Source organism: Glandiceps talaboti, chromosome 15 (genome assembly GCF_964340395.1).
Source record: "Glandiceps talaboti chromosome 15, keGlaTala1.1, whole genome shotgun sequence".
Lineage (NCBI taxonomy): Eukaryota > Metazoa > Hemichordata > Enteropneusta > Spengelidae > Glandiceps > Glandiceps talaboti.
The window spans coordinates 3755360-3778915 of record NC_135563.1 but is presented as its reverse complement, the minus strand read 5'-3'; the positions used below and the strand labels follow the sequence as shown (position 1 = coordinate 3778915).

General features: G+C 32.7%; 1 protein-coding gene and 1 long non-coding RNA gene across 3 annotated transcripts in view; both read left to right on the top strand.

Annotated features, from left to right (window-relative positions):
- LOC144446715 (uncharacterized) overlaps nucleotides 1–23556 on the top strand; it is a 173024-nt gene that overhangs the window by 75834 nt on the left and 73634 nt on the right. The window lies entirely within an intron of this gene.
- Nucleotides 1–23556, top strand: part of LOC144446476 (cytoplasmic polyadenylation element-binding protein 2-like) — a 66574-nt gene that overhangs the window by 25217 nt on the left and 17801 nt on the right. The window contains exons 4-5 of one of the 2 annotated variants that reach the window (XM_078136244.1): nucleotides 10499–10522; nucleotides 20880–21062. In XM_078136244.1, the coding sequence (XP_077992370.1) occupies nucleotides 10499–10522; nucleotides 20880–21062 (207 nt within the window). The remainder of the gene's footprint in view (nucleotides 1–10498; nucleotides 10523–20879; nucleotides 21063–23556) is intronic. The other variant, XM_078136245.1, reaches the window with a different exon arrangement.

Below are 23556 nucleotides of genomic sequence, written 5' to 3'. Positions count from 1 at the left end.
CACATTGACATATTGACAAGGAGAAAAATATAACCTACTCGTTTGACTGTCACAATAAATCAGTTAATGTGATGTATGTATGCTGGTTATAAGGGATATTTAATATTCATGATTTCAAAATTTAGAAATGGCAAAAATGGCAGTAACAAATTATTATATCAATATGATGTCTTTTGAATGCTGGATCATATTTCTTGTCCGCATTCATAGATTCATACAGGTATTGATTCTAAATATTAAACTCTGTTTGGAGAGCATAGTATTTTGTGTACAAGTAAAAACATTATAGCAGGATATCCCAAATATTTCTTTGTGAAATTAAAATTGTAATCAAGATGAATGGCTTCAATGACAACATACATACTATGTATGTTTATGTAATCTGTTGAAACAACATACATACATCATACATGTATCCAAGTTTATTTGTCAGTATTGCTGTATTTCTGTATTGTTTCTTCTTGTAAGTTTTGCAACCATTACATGTACAATGTACAGTTATCCCAGCATATTTGTTTCATTCTTAACCCTTTATTTGGGAATAAAATTGCATAATATTTGAAATGCAAAATAGCACCAAAAATACTGTTTAAAAATAATGTATTAAATATGCATATTGATTTTTAAAAGAAGTTGTGGAAGCAAAAGTACATAATTTAAAATTGTTCTATTGTATAGTATTATTCAGTAATATATGCAGGCAGCTGCAGCCAGTAATCATTCAGAATTGACAACCACAATACAGAACGTGTAATATGTATAAAAAATTATGAATTGCATTGACAGTATTACTACATGTAGATGCTTACAGTTTTGCATATTTATGATAGGTTTGAGGTAAAGATTACAGGCATCATATTTTGTCAAATGGATAGGATAGATTTATGGTGACACCTTCCAAGGTCACTCTACATGAATGCACTGCTGAGAATAAATGTTGTAAAACACTGACCTAACTTTTGAAGTACTCCAACATGAATATTAATCATAAAAGTTATTTTTCACATCTTGTGAAATCAGTTCATATTTGAGAATCAACTTCAACAGGGATATTTTATAATTAGAGTGCTCTCATTGCCTGTTGTATTAGTTATAGATGTTCCGTAATTATTTAATACTTTATTTTATTTTCATAGTATTCATAAATTTCAGTTTTGAAAGTGCGACATTGTTTTCCATGAAAAATTATATTAAATACATATTTTTAAAGCGGATTTCATCTCACCATATGGTGTACCTTGAAACTGCACTGAAATTGAAGTGATCTACAACCATACTATCCATAGTTTATGTTAGATCTTTCATATTTATTAGAAAATAAGGCAGGACAGACGTTTCAATATTGCACTTTTAATCAAAGTGAATGACACACCGTCAGAATTTGTTAGATTCGTGATAAACTACTTATCAATTCCAGTCAGAAATGAAAGGACTGTTACCACACAGAGTTTATCATGCATCACATCTTTTCTTACCAAGCATGTCTACAACAACACCTGGTTGTTAATCATAGCATGTTCCTACAGTTCAGGAATGATTTTCTGTGGGGAATGATATATTAAGTTGGACTGTTCACATCTCTTTATAAAGGTTGTTTACATCTGTCAGTTTATGTGAAATAGATAATATTAAGCAATGTTATAATTATGTATCACACAAGAAATGTACCTAAAGAAGCACTGTTTTAATTGCAATTTAATTTTGTTGAAATAACAACATCTGGCGCTGTGCCGAAGTAGGTAAAATCTGATAAACCGAAATGGATGATTTTGGCACAGCATTCTGTCTTTACATAAGGTTGTGACGTCAATGGAAAACAGCACAATTTAGTGAGGTGCATTCTAACTATGCTAACTGTAAAGCTGTGGACATACATACAGTATTAGGATGTAGTTATATTGCATTATTTGTATATGCTGGCCACGTCTCATGTTTAGAATACATGAGTGGAATACCAATCATATGCGTTGGTTTCTCTGTACTTACATGTACGCTTCCTTGTGTGCCTGTTATCAATAACTCATTGCAAAATAGCTGCTGCCTTGTCTCATAGTGTTTCTTATCAATAAACTCCTAGATGTAATATTTTCCTTGAACCCAGTTTTTATATTGTGATTGGTGGAATGGCATGATGGATTGAGTAGTTTGAGCTCTCAGGGGGTACTCTGTTAATGATTGAAGTAGAATTGATGAAGTTTTCCACAACCTAAGATGTTCATTATTTCAAATAATGATTTATTTTCCAAGCTCTTGAATTGCCATTATGTCATGTTGTGTCTTGTATTGATGGAAAGTCGTAGTACTTCCATTAATTCAATAACAAAACACAACATTTTAATATAATGATGGTCAGGATTGTCAATACAACAGTTCTGGCTCCTCAAAACAAAAAGTCACCTTTTAAAAAAATATTCAGTACTTAGTAAATATAATGGTTGTCAACCAAACATAATAATTGAGATGTTGTTAGCGTAATTGAGCCAGTCTTGTTACTCCGTCTTTTAAGTGGGTTCAAGTTACAAGTCAACTGCTGTGAAATTAACAAATCAACTGATTCATTGTCAGCTATTCCATATAATAAATTTATTATATAGCTTGTGTCTACGAATGAATTAAGCAATGTATTATTTCACATTACATGTTGGCAAAACTGATTTTATACCAGTACATGTACTTACAAAGACTTCATTAACAATTAACTTCTGATACTAATTTTAAGTTGAAATAAATTTTTGCCTATTTATTTTTACTATGCTGTTAAAATGGTTTATCAAAGGCAAGATTTTTTAATATCATAAATTTGATTCCATTGCATAAGGCATTATGTTAAAAGTTAATGTATTTCTACTTCATGAAAAGTGTTTTTTGAAAGCAACTTTCAATAACACATTCACTACGCTGTTGGAAATTGTTAATTTGATATCACAGATTCAAAAGTTTGCAAGGCATTAATATATTTTAGGTTGTAAATAATGTATTTATAATCGTTCTTTATAAAAATATATTTTCAACAAACTTAGCTCATTCAACTCTTCACACCTTCATATAAACCAGTTGTTGTAACCAGTTTTACCCCCCACCCCCACCACATGATAGTCTCAATACTGTTTCCAATGACCACATATTACTGTGAAGCCCTTGTACTATACACACTCAAAGTATACTGATTGTGTATAAGCTTATTGTACTTTGTGTACAGTTTAAAGGTCTTTGTGACTTAGCTCAATTACAAAACAAAGCAATGAGGAGAATGTCAATGACATGAAGCCAAATCTGCTGACCTTACAAATGCCTTGTAATCACTTGCCTTGTGCTTCTGGTATTAGATGTGATAAAAGATTTGTGCAAGCCTGAATACTGTCACAAGACACAAAGTCAGCACTGAACACTGACTGAGATTTAGCTCAGGTGCAAGAAACACCACACTTTCTGAATTATTTATCTTTGCCTGTATGACTTATTTATGTAACAAATTACCATCAATACATGCTTATCCAAGTAAACAAATCTGTCTGTTGGCATTAAGGTGATATTTTTCAGCATACCACTAGTTATTTATTCAAATAAGTATGTCCAATTAATAGGCTAACAAGACTTGTTTACCAATTTATGGAGGAATTACTTCCGTCAAGGAATAGATTGATGTTACTTGTTGTTTTTGAAAATCAAAGTTTGCATGACACGTTACAGAGTAATACGTCTGTGAATCCATGCATTCATATGCAAATTTCACCCAACTTGTACAACCACACATTCATAATGTATGCTGAAATGTTTGCTTTGTTGGATATTATGTTGAAATTTAGAATCAACATGTTCTATGTACTGATCCAATGTCGTGGACAACAGTTCAATAAATACATTGTACAACCTTGGAGTGTTTTGTCTGAGAGCTACATCATGCTAGTTCATAAACCCTGGAGCCAAACTCCAGGTTTAATGGTTTGTTCAATACCAATTACAGTATGTACCTTAATTGCCTTCGTATGTCAATTTATAGGAGTAAATTACCAGAAAGATTTGAAATTTGATGTCGAAAAGAATTATTTTATTCTTTGATGGAATGGAGACTGTATAACATCACCTTCAAATCAGAATGAGCAGCTGTTGTCATGTTTAATTCATTCTTTTTCTCGACAAACAGTGTGTTATCCATTCAAGTTGAAGCATCCTTCAGGGGCCCATTTAGTAAATTTGTGGTTATGTGTTCTATGAGTCTGAAAAGTGTATTCCAATGGCAAAGTGCTGTCACTTACAAATTACTACCTTACCTAATAATGACTTATTAGAAGGTGCACTGTGTATAATTGTCTTTGATTGACTGTTTGAATTGACACATATGTACTCCAACCTTAATAGTTACACATATAACATGAAAGTATCTACAATTTCATCTTTGATGGAATGTGTGCAAGTCCATTAGTTGACCATATCTGTAATATGTGAGATAGCCCCCACTATTAGGTCTGCCCTCCTAATACCTCTCTTAGATATGCATCCTCTACATGGTATTCACATTAAAAAGCAAGCATTTATCAGATCTGAGGGTTGCCACAGATGTGACAGTTGCATAAAAGGATACCACCATCCAACCAAATCCAGGAATTGTGACATCACTGTACTGGTATATACTATCTATTCTTGTGTTGTAACAGCCCATTCAGAATATTAATGATTTCAACACAAATTTCTCCGACATGATAGCAATTTTATCAGCTGTATGAAAATAAAATGTCCACTCGTCTAGCCAAAGTAAGTGTAGTTTCAATCACATCAGTCATAGCTTCGCTAGATTAAAATAACTACAATATTGCTAAAATGAAATATAATTTCTTTGTTTCTGTCATCTAGGAAGGTTAGGAGAAAATAGAGAGAGGTATTCCAGAGACCCCGGCATTGTTGCCATGATATAGAATTGAATTAGGATGCCAATAATTGTGATCACATTAGAGAAAGCGAGGTCAGAGATTAAGTGGCTGAGAACTACCACAACACAACGCAAATAACAGCAGAATATTCTTATTCTATCAATTCACTCTAATTAGGTTGGTTGAAATGAATTCTACCATGAAAAATGCTTTTTTTTTATGTGGTGGAATTTGAGGTTGTTAATACTATTTTGCTCAGGTGGTTACATTACAAGATGGATTGTTAATGGAAATCGTGAGAGAAGCTCTGTGATTATTGACGTCACAACCATAGCAACTCATAGAAAGCTTGTCAGCATGCATGACAAGTCTTTCCTGAAGCTGATTTTAAGACTATTTTGTACGGAGCCAGGAAGTAAAATCTATACAAGGTCCTACATGGATGATAATGTCTATTCTTTGAAGTATACAAAAACCAATAAAACTCTGAAAAGTGTGACCATACAGCTGTCACAAATTTCAATGCAGCTTTTGGTCAAAAAGTGCCAAAGTGCTATGCAATTGCAGTGAGACCATAAAATGTAATACAAAAAGGAAATATTGTCAAGCTTACAAGTAACAAAAGATTTATAACAATTTTAAATCCAAAATGTGAAGTGAAAATAAATTCTTTCCCTTCAAGTGGATTTTATTTGAAGTATACTATGACACAAAACATACAAAAAATGTCATTTTTGTCACTTTCCAGCAGCTGCTACTCTTGTAAAGAAGATTATTTTGTTTCGTAGAAACATGTGTATTACATGTATCATTTGCCTGAAAACCTAGATATGTAAATTTCTTGATATGTTCTGTATATTTTCCAGGTCAGAAGTGAGTGAGAAAAATTTATGACCATCAATCACGTTTTTAATGAATCTACGTGAATTATGCCATTGATGAGAGTAATTGAAATTGATTTTAGGTAGCGGATTCATTTATAGCTATGCATTTTGCTGTATGTAATTTGAAACGCTGTCATTTTGTTTAACTGGTAAATCACACTGTATTGAGTGAAGTATTTTACATTTGAGAAATGGCATAATGGTGAAATTTCATGTAATTTGAGTTGTATTGTGGTGAAAGTATGATTCTTGTATGAATGGGTTGATTAACATTGTTCCCTGGAGGTAACACAATTGCAGAAGCAATTATCCAATTCAAAAGAAGGTGGACATTCAATTATACCAGGCGTTGGCCTTGCATGCTAGCTGCTGTTTCAAGGCAGAAATTACAGTTTCACTGACGTCACTGATTAACTTACCATATCACTTACGATATTTGCAAGATTTAAGTAGCTGTGGGGGAGAGAACATGGTTGATAGTAAAGAGAAAATGGAGAATTGGAGTCCATGACCTGCATTATACAGGAATGTCAGAAGGGGATTTATTTGAAAGTGAAAATATGTGACTACAATTTTAACAATGAAATATTAATACGATAAATGTCACATCTCTACATGTTAGTGAACCATGTCACTTTATTTGGTAAAAATTACCATAGACAATGTGATCCTGACAGTTTCACCTCTGCATTATTTCATAATTTTCCTTTTAATTATTAAAGACAAAATTTTATTCTAACGCATAAAATTAGACGTATTGTATATTGTAGATCAATAAAATTATAGGACTGAGCAACAGAAAGTAAATTTTGATAAAAATATGATGTAGAATATCAAAACTAGCAATATTTATATATCCATATAGAAAAATTATTTGATTAAAATATACATCAGGGATGTGTCATCATCAAGGTCAACTTGGTTTGTGTGTTTGTTTTAAGGGTATTTTTAACTCATGACATATTCTAAATCATTGATGCACAGAAGTGGATTTGAAGGGAAATGGGTAATAATTAACTTTTACTTGAGTATAAATCTTTATGTTCCCTAGAAATTTATAATTTTCATATGATTTATGACTGAAATGCAAAGTTGGACAACCCTGTTGTAAGAATTACAATATTTGGACCATTAAGCATAAATGTTTGAATGGTATATCCAAGCCAGGAATAGAAACATGGAACACTATACTGTGACAGAAGGAATGCATGTAGTATCAGATCTATTTTAGGCAGTTTTCTGTTGTTTGATACTTCTTAGTGTAATGTACATGTCCTTGGTTGTATTTTAGGTAGTGTGTAATTATGTATTACAGTTTAAAACTGCTTTTAAATATAACTTTTATTATTTATATCCATTAAATTTAAAATTAATGGTTGTGTGTATGTGTGGTTGTGTGTGTGTGTGTGAGCGTGTGTGTGTGTTTGTGTATGTGTGTGTTTGTGTACATATACATGTACATGTATGTGTATTTGTGGTTTCTTTAGACTTTTAAAGATATTTCAGGAAACTTTGTGCAAACATTGAAGTTTGAATATTTACATTATCTCCATCTATTTCGTGGCTATCAGAGTATGTTCACTGCATATATGCAGAGAATGTCAAGTGTTTCTAAAGAAGCGAGGCAAAAAGTAAATCTAATAATAGAAATAGATTTTATTATAAAATGCTGATAGAATCAAAATAATTACCAAATTTCATTTCAAGGCAGTACCAATATATTCAAAAGAAAGAATCAGATTATCCAAAATCAAAGCAAGTTTGACATTTTGAGTTGTTTAGATAATACCATGAGATGAATTTCAGCTATTAAAGCTAAATCCATTAATGTGTGTGCAGGATTTCCTTCCATCTGCCCCCTCACTTTCAGTTTAAATTAACCCAAACGCAGCAATTTGTAGTTCAGTATAAATAATGCTAACAACATCAAATATTAATTTTCTTCAAATGCCGCCAATTCAAGGCAGTTTACATCTCAGTTAGTTTATCTTTACAGTGTACAGAAATCTGTCTAAAAATAGAAGAACTGAAGTAAAGAGTTCGTATCTTTTAATCAATAGGTATAGCTGTCACTTCCATTTTCCTGTTTGTGGAAAATGACCTGCTCTCTGGTGTAGATCACTTTCTGTGGTATTTAAAGTGAAACTTTGGCATTTACGGTTTGTTCATATCAGTGTCCAAAGACTAGTGGAGAAAATTGGACAATCCCCAAGTTTCTGTTGCTCATTTTCTGTGGTCGGTTACGTCGTTTTATTTTCACACATGACTGACTTTTGTAATGTAAACTACATCCCAGTGCTCTGATTTGATGACCGTTATCAAATGACCCCAATGTTTCTTTGATTATGAGCTAAATTATTTGAAAATGGCATTCTATCAGGTAGATGCAATGTACATTGAAGTCATTTCAACTCAAGAAGAAACTCAACTCTCATGCATAATGGAAAAAATGTCTTTTTATCATATCGTTAGATTATTGAAGATGGTTTATTCCTTTCATTTCTAATTCTGAAATGAAGTCCCCAAGGACTTCTTTATTATCATTGAGAAGTGTATCATATAATTCTCTAAAGTATTCACTCGTGCACAAGTCATTTGTGGTCATTTCAAACAAATTATGTCAATAGTACATGTGACTGTGTACATGGTAGGGTTGGTTTCAGTATACCAAATTTATAGGTTTTATACAAATGAACATGCATGCATATGGTGGCTTAAAATTGTGGAATAAAAGTGCTGTAAAATTTTTACATTAAAAATAGTGAAATTAAAAATTGATGATAACAATTTGCCAAACTCTTTTTTTTTTTCTTATTGCTTCTTATAACTGGTAATTATACCATGCACAAACCAAGTTGAACAAAAAAATATGGAATATATACCCTGGTCGTTCTTTGTCATAACAACGCATGTCTGTGTCATGACAACGCATGTCTACATGACTGACTTTGCTGTGTTCGAAATATGATGTTACTGTTGCTTGTATAATTATGATATTCTCCAATGTTTTTCTTCATTCAGCTGAAAAATACGAGTGACCTAAGGGTTTGTCACTACTCGTTTAGCCATTCATAGCGACAAGGTCCCTTAGGTCACTCGTATTTTCCTTGGTTGAGCAAAGAAAAATATTGGGGAATAACATCTAATTGTCTTAAAATATGACATTTGCCTGACAGTGTACATCTAGAGCATAGAACTGATTTTCATGGCAGACGTAGCACTTTGGTATTTACCAACATAATGTACAACCTCAATCAATTGCACAGTATATGGCAAAAAACTAATTTTACTCCCACTCATTAATGATTTAATCTTAATCTTGGTTAATACTCTTTCCATTTCTTTATTATATTTTCAATAGTGAAATGTTGTACATATTTTGAATTAATATTGCCCAAGTGGTTTTCAATAGGGATTGCTTATTAGTTAATTCTTAGATTGTTAAATTTTATATTAGAAAATAAGTGAATGTATATTTCTACTATACCATTCAATTTCATCATTCCCATTCCATGGCTTCCCGCAGTACATGCATAATTAGGTCACATTGATGACTTTATACCTGCTCTATTGTTAACATAACACATTAATTATTTTCATAGTAATGGCTTCATGCATAACAATAGAACAAAATGTAATTTCATAATGAGGTCACCGTTAATCATCCAAGGTATTGACATAATTACGTGTCTTAAAGAAAATATAGATATTACCACCCATCAATACTAGTATGTAATTTGATCTTCTTGTAATGGTAAACAATTCATTTTAAGGATATACAATATATCTTTACATTTGCATAATATGTTTGTATATAATTATAAAACATGAAAAGTATTGTATAAAAGTATGTGTACACCACACACACACACACACACACACACACACACACACACACACACACACACACACACAGTTCACACACACACAGTTCACACACACACACAGAATTCACACATACATACATACATACATACATACATACATACATACATACATACATACATACATACATACATACATACATACGTACATACATACATACATACATACATACATACATACATACATAATTCGTATCATGTTGTTGGATGTATAATGTGCCATATCTTTAAGATTAGTTACCATGTTGACGTTAAGTTTTCTACACTAATGTTTTCATGGTGTTGACATCACATTTGTATGGTACATGAAAGTTACAAATGTAGCATGTTTGCACAGTGTGCAAACAGAGTAACATAATTCTCTTCCCAAATGGAATCCAGTATAACTTGCTAATTTGCACTGTTGACCATATTATATTATCAACAACTCTTTAAGACTTTATGCACCAATCATAATGTCAGATGTGGCATATATTTTTGATGTCAGTATTGATCCTTATCAGTTTTTTTGGCCTTTTTTTCTACATTTAGAAAGTGTCACTCATAATTTTCATCTAATGCCTTTGAAAGCCATTCCGTCTAAATGAATTATTGCGGCTATTTTCCCATATATTATGGTTAGATATGGATTACCCTGTAGTTCTATGACCTTTATAAGTGTGTTGTCCTTTAATAATGTGCTTCATTGGTGAATACTTTGTTTTAATCTCTTTCATTTTGCATCAGATTTTAGTGAAAATCTATGTATAACATGTAGATATTCAGTGTAGATTCATGACTTTGTATTTATTGTAACAGTAGTTTGTACTAATAGACTTTATTTATATACTGATTACATTTCTCTTTCTCCTAACGCATGCAGCAAGGACATATGGAAGACGACGAGGTATTTGAAATTCCCTATTTCCATCACTGTACACTGTCATCCCCATTTCTCACTCATCAAACCCTCAAATAACTATGTACATGTACATGTATGTGTTTAAAACAGTGATGATAAGGATCTGAAAAACAGTGTTCAGCATGTCTTATTTGAATCATGTGTTTTTCTATGTTGTGTTTTTCTTTCATTCATAATATACATACATGTATGTAATGATATCCATATAATTTGGATATTACCATATTCATATGGATGTTGTGTTTTGTAAAGTTTTGAGTGATATGTTTTCTAAAGTTTAACTTATGTACACAGACTCATATTCATCAATATATGACTTGCTGTTATGCATACCTGTAACATCTGTCTAAATGTAGTATGCTTTCTGTATATTGCTATAAATGCCATTACACCATGCACAAGCCAAGTTGAACAAAAAATATGGAATATACGCTCCAGTCATTCTATGTCAAAAAAAAAAGGCACGTCTATGTCACACGACAACACATGTCTACCTTACTAATACTAGTTCTGCTGTGTTCATATTACAAGTCAAAATGTTCAAAATTGCAATTACTTTCCAGCGATTTTTCTTTGATATTACTGGCGCTGGTATAATTATGTTATTCTCCAACATTTTTCTTCATTCAGCTGAAAAATACTTGTGACCTAAGGGTTGTCACTACGAGTCTAGCGACTCTTAGTGACAAAGGCCCCTTAGGTCACTCATATTTTCCTTGGCTGAAGGAAGAAAGATATTGGGGAATAACATCTAAATGTATAACTTCTGCATACACATCTGTCTAAATGTATCAACATAGTATGTGTCTGTATATTGCTATAAATGCCAAGTTACATAGTAATTGAAGTAAATTTGATATCTTATTTTTTTTTAATGGTACAATGCTTTTTAAAGATTGTTTGATATGATTAGTATAGATGCATACTATTATATCTAATGATAGCTGAATAAATGTTTCTGTTACCATATGTTGCCCTGATATTGCTAGAGGACTAAATATAGTGTACATATAGAAGTCCACTCTAGTAGCTTGGTAAAATGGTATTCACTATCCATCCAGTTGTCATTGACAAGATTAAAGTTTCATGAAAAACAAAGATCAGACCTGAGGGAAACAAACAATAAAAGAGGTGACATCTGAACCTAGGGCTACAAATACACATGACCCAATGGGAAGGGTTATGTCAATCATTCAGTTATCGTAACCGGCCTGCCATTCTCATTTTAGGCTTCATTAATTTCCCATTGTACGACAAGGACAACAGTCAACTAAAGGGCTAATCAACCCTAATAATTGAGTTGTACAAGGCGTCTTTTTTTTTCAGTCATGCTTTCGCAGCAAATTGACTTTTTAAAGATATATCATAAAGAGCCGTCACGCTAAGTAATGCAATACAAAAATGGTCACAGTGTTGAACTAATTTTGAAGAAAATGTGGCTGACATTTTGCTGTACATGTATATGAGAAATTTTATATTGAATTCTAGCAAGACAACAATGATATTCAAAATGAATCTAAAATCATTGGAAAGTTGATATGTTTATAATTTATATCATGACACTGCTTTAGTCTCATAGTCTCATGATAAAACTCTCACTTGATGTAACCATACATCATTACATGGTTGTGTTTGCTCAAATTGCTTTTTCACAGTTCGGCTATGAATACATGTATGTGTATATTTACATATTTATGGAATATTTAATAGATCATAATATTACTGTATGCTATAGATTTGTGTCAACCTTCCAAGGCAACCTGAAAAATTATGAAAGGAACAACTCAGGTTATTACCGCATATATTTTATCATTCGGTAATCTCATGAATGGGAAATTTACAATCAATCAACCATTCCCATTGTATTATGAATCGAGGCATCAATTGTAAATGTTCATATAAACTTCTAAGAATTGTCCCCTTCATGGCATTGTGGGTATAGTGGTGAAATCCAGCAGTGCATTGAAGGAATGGAATTTATGGTAAATCTTCCAGTCAGTAACCCAGAATGATGTTTAGTGCATTGTTGGTAATGATGCCAATGGTAAATGTACCAGTCAGCACTCTAGCCATATTTCATTGCATTGTGGGTAATGATGCCAATGGTAAATGTACAAGTCAGCACTCTAGCCATATTTCATTGCATTGTGGGTAATGATGCCAATGGTAAATGTACCAGTCAGCACTTTAGCCATATTTCATTGCATTGTGGGTAATTATGCCAATGGTAAATGTACCAGTCAGCACTCTAGCCATATTTCATTGCATTGTGGGTAATGATGCCAATGGTAAATGTACCAGTCAGCACTCTAGCCATATTTCATTGCATTGTGGGTAATTATGCCAATGGTAAATCTTCCAATCAGCACCCCTGAATGATTGTCATTGCATTGTGGGTAATGATTCTAATGATAAATCTTCCAATCACATCTCTGAATAATTGTCATTGCATTGTAGGTGATGATGCCAATTGTAAATGAACCAATCAGCACTCTTACCATATTTCATTGCATTGTGGGTAATGATTCTATTGTAAATCTTTCAATCAGCATCCCTGAATGATTTTCATTGCATTGTTGGTAATGATCCTAATGGGAAACTTTCAATCATCATCCCAAACTGATTTTCATTGCATTGTTGGTAATGATTCTAATGGCAAATGTGCCAATCAGCATCTCTGATAATTCAGCTTATCAAGTGTACCTGGAAAACCATAAAAGATTATGGATAATAACAAGTCCATGCAGAAAGGATAAACATCAGTTTCAATTTAATCTAAAGCTGATGTTCACAAAGAACCAATTTAGAGTAGGGAGTGCTTATCTAATCACAAATTAATATTGGTAACAATTAAGTTTTGCACCTTCAAGGAAAGAGCTGTTCTGTTTTGTGTCTGTCTTTTCTGATGCTTCAGTCGCATACTGTGACACAAAACCAAACAAAGATGTAAACTGCTTGAAGAAAACATTTGCAAATGCAGGCCAAGCTGCCTGGCCAAGCTGATAGCATCCAAGAACAAAAGAGATGAAGTTAGATATGTTAATGAGGCACCAACTGACCACTTCCAAAGTGTTAATTGTGGTCATTGAATACTGATAGACATTCACCTCCATAAGGATACCTTCATTCCCTAGAGGTGAACAATACACAGATGCAAGCCTACTCTTTCCAAAACTGCAAAATGACTACATGACAAACCATCTATGCTTGTATTCCCCTTAATTAATTCAGTAAATTTACACAGTACAGTAAAGAATCACTAGGTGAGATGGTATTTGAAACTTTTTGCTACTAAAATGAATAATAACTATTGTGTGAGCAGTAAAAGAAAAAGCCATTAGAAGTATGGACACATTGATGGTTTTTCCATTGATAACATTAAACCTGAAATTGATTTGACCATCAGGGAAATAATGGAAAATTAAATGATTTACCAGTCATCCATGGGAGAATTGAAAAAAAGTGTGTTGTTGCTTTGTGTAGGCTTGAAATAAAAGAGTTATCAGCAGTTGTATTATGGGAATGTCTAACTGATTAGAACTGCATTCACAGAAATGTGCACAGATGCTGATAAAATGAAAGCGTGGGCACTACTGTGTAGTCCCAGGATGGAAATTATAATACCCTTTTCAGCTTGCCTGGAAATTAGAGCCAATCAGATTAGCATTGTCATAATCCAAAGACTTTACATTAATGTAGAAAAATTAGAATGGTAAGACATTTATTAGACTTTTCTATCATAGTCAAAGTGTGTGGAAAGTATGCTGCTGTGTCGTTGAAATGATCTAAACAGGTATGAAAACAGCTGATCAGGATGGAGAGAACTTGTTGACTTTTAAAATCAGGAAGAACATAGTAGCAGTAATACAATGAAACAGATGATGCTCAAAAGGTAGTATGTAGTGTGAACCATCAATTTCCTCTTTTTTGTCATTTCTTCTGCATTTTCTGGATAAAAATGGACAATATATTTAGCATAGCTTTGTCCAAATTCTATCTGCTTTGAAAGTTTGTTTACAATAAATACCCTCTGGTAGGAGCCACAGAATCTTGGTGTAGGTCCTTCAAAGGAACACAAATGGATGTAAACCATCGAATATGAGTGAAGGTTTTGATTTCTCAAAGAGGATGGTTCCCAAAATACTAACAACTGAGATAGTATTGTGTAGAACAGTATCGCTTTGGAAACTGTACAGAAAATGTAGAAACTTATCTCTAGGAGTAGTTAAAAAGAAGTTAGCTGACGTGATTTACTATCAATTCATAGGCTATGGTACAAAGTGAACAACTGCATCACACTTAACAACATAAACTTGACATATTAAATTACAGTAGCATTAGTTTAATATGACTTTTGAAAGCTACCCTAGGGTTAGTATTACCAGTAGTTAAAAGAGTCCCTGAAATCGTTTTGATGCTTCATTCATACTTCAGTACTTCACTGTCACACTAAAAATGAAAAAAACGGCTTAAACTTTGAAGTTTCTTGTCTGAATTCTAACAAAATGAAATGATGATTAGACTTTTCTAGACTATTTATTCCACTAAAATTCTTGAAAACACAAAGTTGATCAGGATGTTTGTATACATCTGAACAAGTGGCATATTACTTTTAATCCTTTCTTTTTATAGATAGTCAAATTAATTTTTCTGTAGTAGACAGATTTTAAGGTAAACCTACATTTTCTCTAAACAATTGTGTTTTATAGTCATGTTGCAAATGACACACAAATATAGCTGACATTCAAATTTTAACTGAAAACTTACTATAGTATATGCAGTATGCCTGTAGTTATACATATTGTGAATAATTTTGAACATGCATGTATTTATAAAATGAATGAATCTATGACAGAATGTTGTACATTTTAGGAAAACTGTAGAATAATGATTCGTAAATTGTACATGAGGATAGATTAAGGAACAGAAACAGAGTTTCAGTCCTCTTAAAGGCTTTAGTATACTATCGACCATTTGATGAGTTACTGTACCTTGAAGCATGCCTAAATGAAAGCAATTAGAGTAAAAAGTTCTCATGTATACCACAAGATGACTTTCCAGCAGGTAAGAAATTCTGTAAAGGTTTCAGCCTTCCCAGGTGAATTGTTAATTCTTCTCTGACGCATTACTGAAAAGGTCAGTATAGGTATGCCCATAGGGTTATTGAGATAGGGGAACATTCTCTACACAGAGTCATCAAAACTTATTTGTTGAGATATGACTGTAGTGAGCTCTGACATGCAGGTCACTTTTCTCAAGGAACAAGTCAGTAAATTCATGTATTTCACTGTTGCTAAGAAACAGACCGTAGAATAGACCGGGTCCCACTTTTGCATTTCAAGCTAGAGTGTTAGAATAAATAAGTAAGGGATAAGAATACTGGTAGACTCCTTCTGATATAGCTGATTTGTACCATTGATCACAAATGGTCACCATTCTGTGTTTGCCACACACTTTATTTTAACTTGCCTCAATTTGCTGAGAAAGTCTTATGAAGATTATTCTATTAATATGACTAATATTATAGTATTATAGTATTATAACATTATTATATTTATTTGATTCAGAATTATGTATTAAATAACACATAATATAAAGCCGATAAATAGACAAGAAACAGAGGAATACTACATACACTGATATTGTATATTGTAACAAATGTGCAATGCAAATATGATATATTACGTGCACTGATGCATGCATACTAGTGGTATTTTCATTGCAGTGCAATACCTTAAACATTATTGCATACCTGCATGCAACTGATATGCAAATGAGGATGTAATCATTTGCCACACACAAAATCATGCCGGTTTTCATGGAAATTTGCCCTTTCACATAAATGTATGTAATAATAACCCCATGCCACTTGAGTTTCAGTGCAGTAAAACACCGATAAATAAACAAATAAATAAATAAACAAGTCCTATTTGCACTCGTGCTTGCAGTGATTTCTGCTGCACTTTCACTTGCTACTCACATGAAAGTATGGGCGCAGAGAACGGTGTCTGCAAAACTCGTGCAAATACTCTGAGTATGACACACGCACTCATTTCACATGACGTGTCATGGAGTTCTGTCATATACTATAATAGTAAACTATAACAAGTATAAAGATGTATGCACAAATCAGTATCTAGATGAAAACAAATGTATGGAAATCCTTTATTCTTAGTTAAAGGGATAGAAAGTGAAATAAATGACATCAGAATACGTGTATTAAAGTTAATGTTTTGAGTGTATGACCTTTGTACTACATCCACATCCAGGTCAGTCATGAAACAACAATTATATTAATACAATATTAAATTGCCATATAGTACTGCATGTCGGAAATTGAATGATTGATACAGCAAATGATGATAGACTATATTCCGTGTATACATTTGATATTAACTGAAATCAACTTTCACAATAACAAAATAGTAAATTATAATGGTAGATACATGTATGTCATGTAGAGGGATATTACTTGTCATTATGAATTCATACTGTGTGTATAGAGGGCAGCTATTTTTGTCTGAATATTGACGTGTTCAGATGAGACAAGCAGTCCAGACATACACAGCCAAATTGAGCAGAGATGTCAATAATAAGATGAGTCGTGTGTGTTGTCCCAAAAACCTGGCGCCATAAATATATAAACTTGTATACTGTAAATCCAGATGTGATTACTAGTATATCAAACAGGTAACCTTCAGATCTACCGTACATCAAATGTGACATCAATTTACATTATATCTGAAATATGAATCCTAAATTAAACAAAGTTATCATGAAAAGGGGCTTTATTCTCTGAGGTCACATTCCCTGATCTATATTCAAAACTTGACTCACACAGGTGATACTTTGTACTATATGTTTGTTTTATTTAGTGGAGTCCTGTATGCATTTCTTTGAATTCTGAGAAGAATTCACATGGCCAAAAGACAATTAGTATATGTACAAGACAAGTAATGTACATAATTCAAAGGACTTTCTTTATATTTGTACCTAGTAAAATGTACAAGACAAACAGTTTTGTAAATAATTTTAAAAACATTTCTTTCATGGGATATACAAATTATGGAACCAGTATATGTAATGTTATCAATTGTGAAATATCATATAAAAGATAATGGATATCAGTCAGTATGAATCCAAAATAAGATACTATAATGATTATTGAAACTATATTATGCAAAATATATTGTGCATTCTTTTGAAACAAGAAATGTAACAAACATCTATATTATCTATTTCTTTTATTTATATCTCTTGTTTTTCAAACACACTGGTCATGAATTATTGATGATAATATGTGTAAAATTGGTAGTTTTTATTGAATTATAATTGCTTAGGATATTATCCCCTTGGATGAAATTCATAACAAGTGGGCCAAATTAATTTCAATGTTTGAATACCAGCATCTTTTAGACTAGGGCACAGAAAAGAAAGTATATCACAAAACAAGCAGAATTTTAGTCCACATGCTATGGCTGTAATATACCATGTTATGTTTAGAAGTACTGCTAAAACAAACTTTAGTATGTATGTGAAAATAGTTTATGATTAACATATTTGTTGGTGGATGCATGGGAAGTGTACTTCATTATGTATTTATATTTGGAAGTTATGGATAAATGTCTTAATTCTTAGTGATGTTTTGAACATTAATCAAAGACACAACATTTTGTTCAGATTACAGTATTCTCATAAATTTTATGTCAAAGTACACTGGCCATAATTTGTCAAAACCATGCTATTATACTTTCTTCATCATGAAAAACATGAAATTAGCTATCAAAATGTCATCCTGATAGCTAGCATTATAGATGGATCATTTTTAGCACAACTGAACTTCGGTTCAGTAGTGGTATAGGCATGGAAAAATGTCTGTGTGGCTGTCTGTCTGTCTGTCTGTCTGTATAACAACTTTAAGTAAAAATAACCGTTGGACTGATTGCCATGACATTGGTGGGTATATTACCTTTGATGTCTAGTTTGGAAATTTTTCAAATCAAAAATGTTATTTTTTTAATCAAAAAACTACAGGGCAGATCGGTCTGAAATTTGATGGGAATGTTCTTAGGGGTGTTCAGATTAAAATGTATGCAGATATGACTAGCAACAAGAACACGCCCACAGCAACAGCCAAAAGATGATGTATATTGTAAAGATAATAACAGACATTAATATGCAAGGGAATATGCATATAAACCAGATTTAAACTGAATGCCTCCCATAAGGGCAAAATCATAGATTTCTGGGCCTACACACACTGTTCGAATGCAAAATTCTAAACTATAGCTTTTATACATGATGTACCACTTAATTGGAAAATTAATTATATGAAACTAAATGAGATTTGAAGCTTGCACAGTTAACATATTGCCTAATTATTAAAAAAAACCCATTGATTAATATGCAAATTAATCATATGGACTGTAAGTTACAACATCAAGCTTTAAATGACACATGCACTTCTTTACCATCGACCATCGATACATATACAAAATTATCTGAAATTTGAAGTAGCCTAATTAATGTTCATTGGATGTTTACCAAAATCTAATCAGTTCTTGCCATTAGCATATATGGAAGATGTGTAGCAAATTTCATTTTACATTAAGCCATCTATTTTTAAGAAAATGATGACACAGACAGACAGACAGACAGACACAAAGATGGATGGATGGACGGACAGACAAACAGACAGACAGACAGGCAGACATCACCATTTCAATACCTCTCCTTACGGGAGGTAAAAATGTATGCAAATATGCCTGGCAACAAGACCACACCCATAGCAACAGCCCAATGATGTTGTATATTGCCAAGATACATGTAACAACAGTGATGGTTAGGCAAGTGGTAAACATCCAAAAGGTGAATACAAATATACCTGGCAACAAGACTATGCCCATAACAGCCAAATTATGGCATATATGGTAATGATAACAACAAGGCTGGATAGGCAACCAGATAAACATAAACGAAAAACTGGAAAATTGTGCTACAATGCCATTGGTGCTATTTGTAGGTGAATGAATACAATATAAATAAACTCAAACACCCCTAGTATTCATAAACAGTAACTATTGGGTCACTTTTAGAGAAATAAAAAACATGTGACTTGGTACATACTATGACAAGAAAATGAAATCAATGTGTTCCTCATGCAAATGTCCACCCATTTATTCACCCATAAGGTTGTACACTTTCTGTAAATTGCATCTCAAAATAAAGAAGATTGCATATTAATGGTAAATCATATGAGACAAAAGCACCTACGTCATCATGTTGATGATGTGAAGAATATACCCTGTGTGCTGCCCTTTACATGCCTCCGGCTGTCAAATCCCAAGTTTAGATAGTACAATTTAAGTCATCTTTAATACACATGTATACTTCTGTACATGTTGTGTATTTCAGCAATTAAGTATCCCAGTAGTCAATGTAATATATACATATGTACCATGAAATTTAACATCACAGTCAAGTGATATGCAAATGACATCATACATTTGCATATTATGTTCTGCAGTGCTAGATTGAGTGGAATGTAAGGGCATATATCAGACACCATGATAGACAAAAAATATACTCTAACTAATTTTGTACACCCCATATGGAAACTGAATATTAAACTTGCTCACACACAGTTTGTATAATTGTAGTGAGATAAGCAATGGTGAAGAGATACATGTAGATATATATTCCATTCCTGTATCTCAAACTATAACTTATCTTCTGCCCTGTATGCAAACTGTCTTTATAATATACTGTAATATTTACATTTACTGTTATTGACAATTTACAACTCAACGTCATTTTAACTTGTATGAATGATGGGAATATGAATGTAGTGAAATGTACATGGTCACCTCACAAGGGAATAGCAATAATATTTATTTACTACTGCTAGCTTAGCCTTCCCAATATTATGAACATCAAAGACTTTGATGTGATGCATTAATTGACAATCAAAAGTGGAAAAATCAGTCTTTGATGTATGTGAATACTAAACTTAGAACAGAAGAACCATTTTATTTGACTTTGATAAAGCCATCAGAGATTTCATCCAGTTTAATGAAGTATGCCAAATATCATTATTAGGCCTATGTCAAATGTCAGATCGGGATTAAAATTTAGGTGAGAAAAAAGTTGTCTAGCAAAACTAAAAGTTGGTCCTGTGCAAAAGAATGATCATATGTAATCCTTATGGTTGCACCAATAAGACGTCATTAATTTGATAACCTAGGATTAAGTCATTGTGAATCCTTACATGTACATTAAATTTGTAAAGTAAAATTAAAAAGTATGATATAAAATTAAATATCGCATTTCTTATCTCCCTCAGGTCGCAGTCCCTTTTTCCCAGGTGATGATTCATACTTAGACGATGGTCATGGATCAGACCAGATAGTCCCATCTCTCAACTCACCCTCAAGAGGCTCTCCCAAATCTAATAACTCTGACTATCCTGGTGAGCGGTACTCACGTAAAGTCTTTGTAGGTGGCCTGCCTCCTGATATTGATGAAGGTAAGTAGTTATAGTCCATGTCCACTAGAGTGAACAATTCCTTTGTAAACAGTTTTGTATTGCTCTAAAGCTGTACTTAGTGGTAAAAACATAAGATCACTTGCTACTGCACCTAGCCATTGTGGTGAAGATTCAACTGATTCACAGATAGAGATGTTCAGGAGAGGGAATTTACAATTCTTGTTATATTGTACATTATTTTTTTGTTTACAGCTGCTCTTACTTCACCATCATAACTTATTTTCTGTGACTGGGAGAGTGCGCTACTTTTCCTATTTGCTAAATATATTGATGAGAATCCTTCTCCAAAAAGTTCCCTCCAACAAAATAATTGATCTTGCTCTCCATTCTGTCTGTTCTCTTGATATTTCTCATAATTTTCTTCCAACAAAATATAAACAAGGCTAGTTTGTAGGCTACCATAGAGGATAAGGCAGCCAGTCTCTCTACAACTGTACAAATTCTTGCACCATTTATGAAAGACAATTTTTTTTCAGTAACCCTACATGTACCAGCACTTGTCCAACTCTTAATACTGCATGGGGAACCCTAGGGATTCTATTTTTATTGTCGTGGCGATGTCTGTGTCTGTCTTGTCTGTCTTGTCTGTCTTGTCTGTCTGTCTGTCTGTGCAGAAATTTTGTTCCACTGATATCTCAAAAAGTACATTACGTGAATTTACCGTTCACTACATGCTCTTCATCTGAGGTGAACATGGTTCACATGTTGTTAAGGCATCGTTCAAGAATAAATGAATATCTTGGTGTATACTGAGTCACAGTTTTCCTCAGCAACACAAAATTTGTATCAAATGCTTTTACAACTGTGTCTCTGTCAAATTGAAAGTTCACGCTGTTGTTTGTATCATGGAAGTTAGTTTGTGCACTGCAGTATTGACGTATTGTATCATAGTGTAGAGTTTTATGTACTATGTACGGTTCAACTCCGAGAACCATCCTAAGAGAGATTCATCTGGCGTTCGTTCTCAGAGCACGTATTTCTAGAGACTGATTACCACAGAAAATCGAAATTCTAGAATGAGTATTGTTGCATATTAATGTTTTCGTGTGACATTTTGGAAATGCAAACTATGTACATGTATATGGTGTGGGGTGCGAGAGAATGACGTGTTCATGTATGTAAACATTTATAATTTGTATAATGTACAGTGTACATCTGAAATACATGTAGTGTGCATGCAAAGATGCACCGTAATGTGATTTTGATGCTATTTTGGCACCAGAAAAAAAGTGACCACAACCTCTGCCTATACCAAGAAAAACCACCAAATTTGATGAAACTTGCTCAAAGATATTAACTGAGCAAAGATATGATGGTATTGAGTCAATTAATTACAAATTTGCAAATTTGATGAACTTTGATGGGTTAAATTTATTTATTATTTTGATGGTCCTCTTCTTTAACCATTTCATTTTACATTTGTTTCCAAATTTAGGAAATATAACAGAATTTACAAGCTGTTTTAGTTGTTTGTGGTACACAATGATAGATTTGATGGACAATTAATGTTCCAGGAGATTAATTAGCATATTTTTATGAAAATAGTAGCCAAGCTATAAAACATTTCAGAATTACATCATCTTGAATATATAATCTAAAGCTAATACACTCCCATGTTACAAAGTCCGCTATACTATTATTCATTTACATATATAATATGATATGTCAGAGAGAAATTATCATAATTTTCTCAAAGTGACCTCAAAATCAATAAAATATTGCATATTATTTTGATAGTAGCAACATGTACCATCATTATTGTAATATTAATACGAGCAAAGGTAAACATGCCAAACCAGAGAGCAGAGTAAATATTATGTACAATTTGAAGGTTACAACTTTGGCTGTTTTGAAAATTATTTAGAAGTGAAAGAGTAGAATTATTTCAACCCTTGATAAATATTCATGATCATGTCACTGTGAGTATGCTTGTCCTATTTATAGTGTTGCCTGTGGGAAACACATACATGTAATTACAGTCACATCATCTTTCCTACCTTCAAAGGTAAATAACACTGAGCTGATCAATATAGACATCATCACTTTGATGGTAGCTGGTTATTTTTTGTAAAGTCTCAATATGTTTGTATATTCCTCAAAAAATGACATATTAAAGAGATTTAGGGTATGGCAATTTCTAATTGACATTATGATAAAAATGAGTACATTTTACAAGACTAGCATGGCAGCCTGTTTGTAAATTGACAATTCTTTCATCAGATACTGGTAACTGTTATAGATAGAATATAGACTTGTCAACCATTCACAATACCTGACTGTATGCTTTTACAATACTGAACAACATGTACAAATGATGACCATCAGATAATATGAGTAGGAGGGTCTCTTAATGTATTGGCCAATATGCCACAAATTTATGATTGCTATGTGTATGACAATAAATATGACAGTTCACTTTCTTCTCTAAAAGCCCACAATAAAATTTCAATAAGCTGTAAGCATCTGGCATATA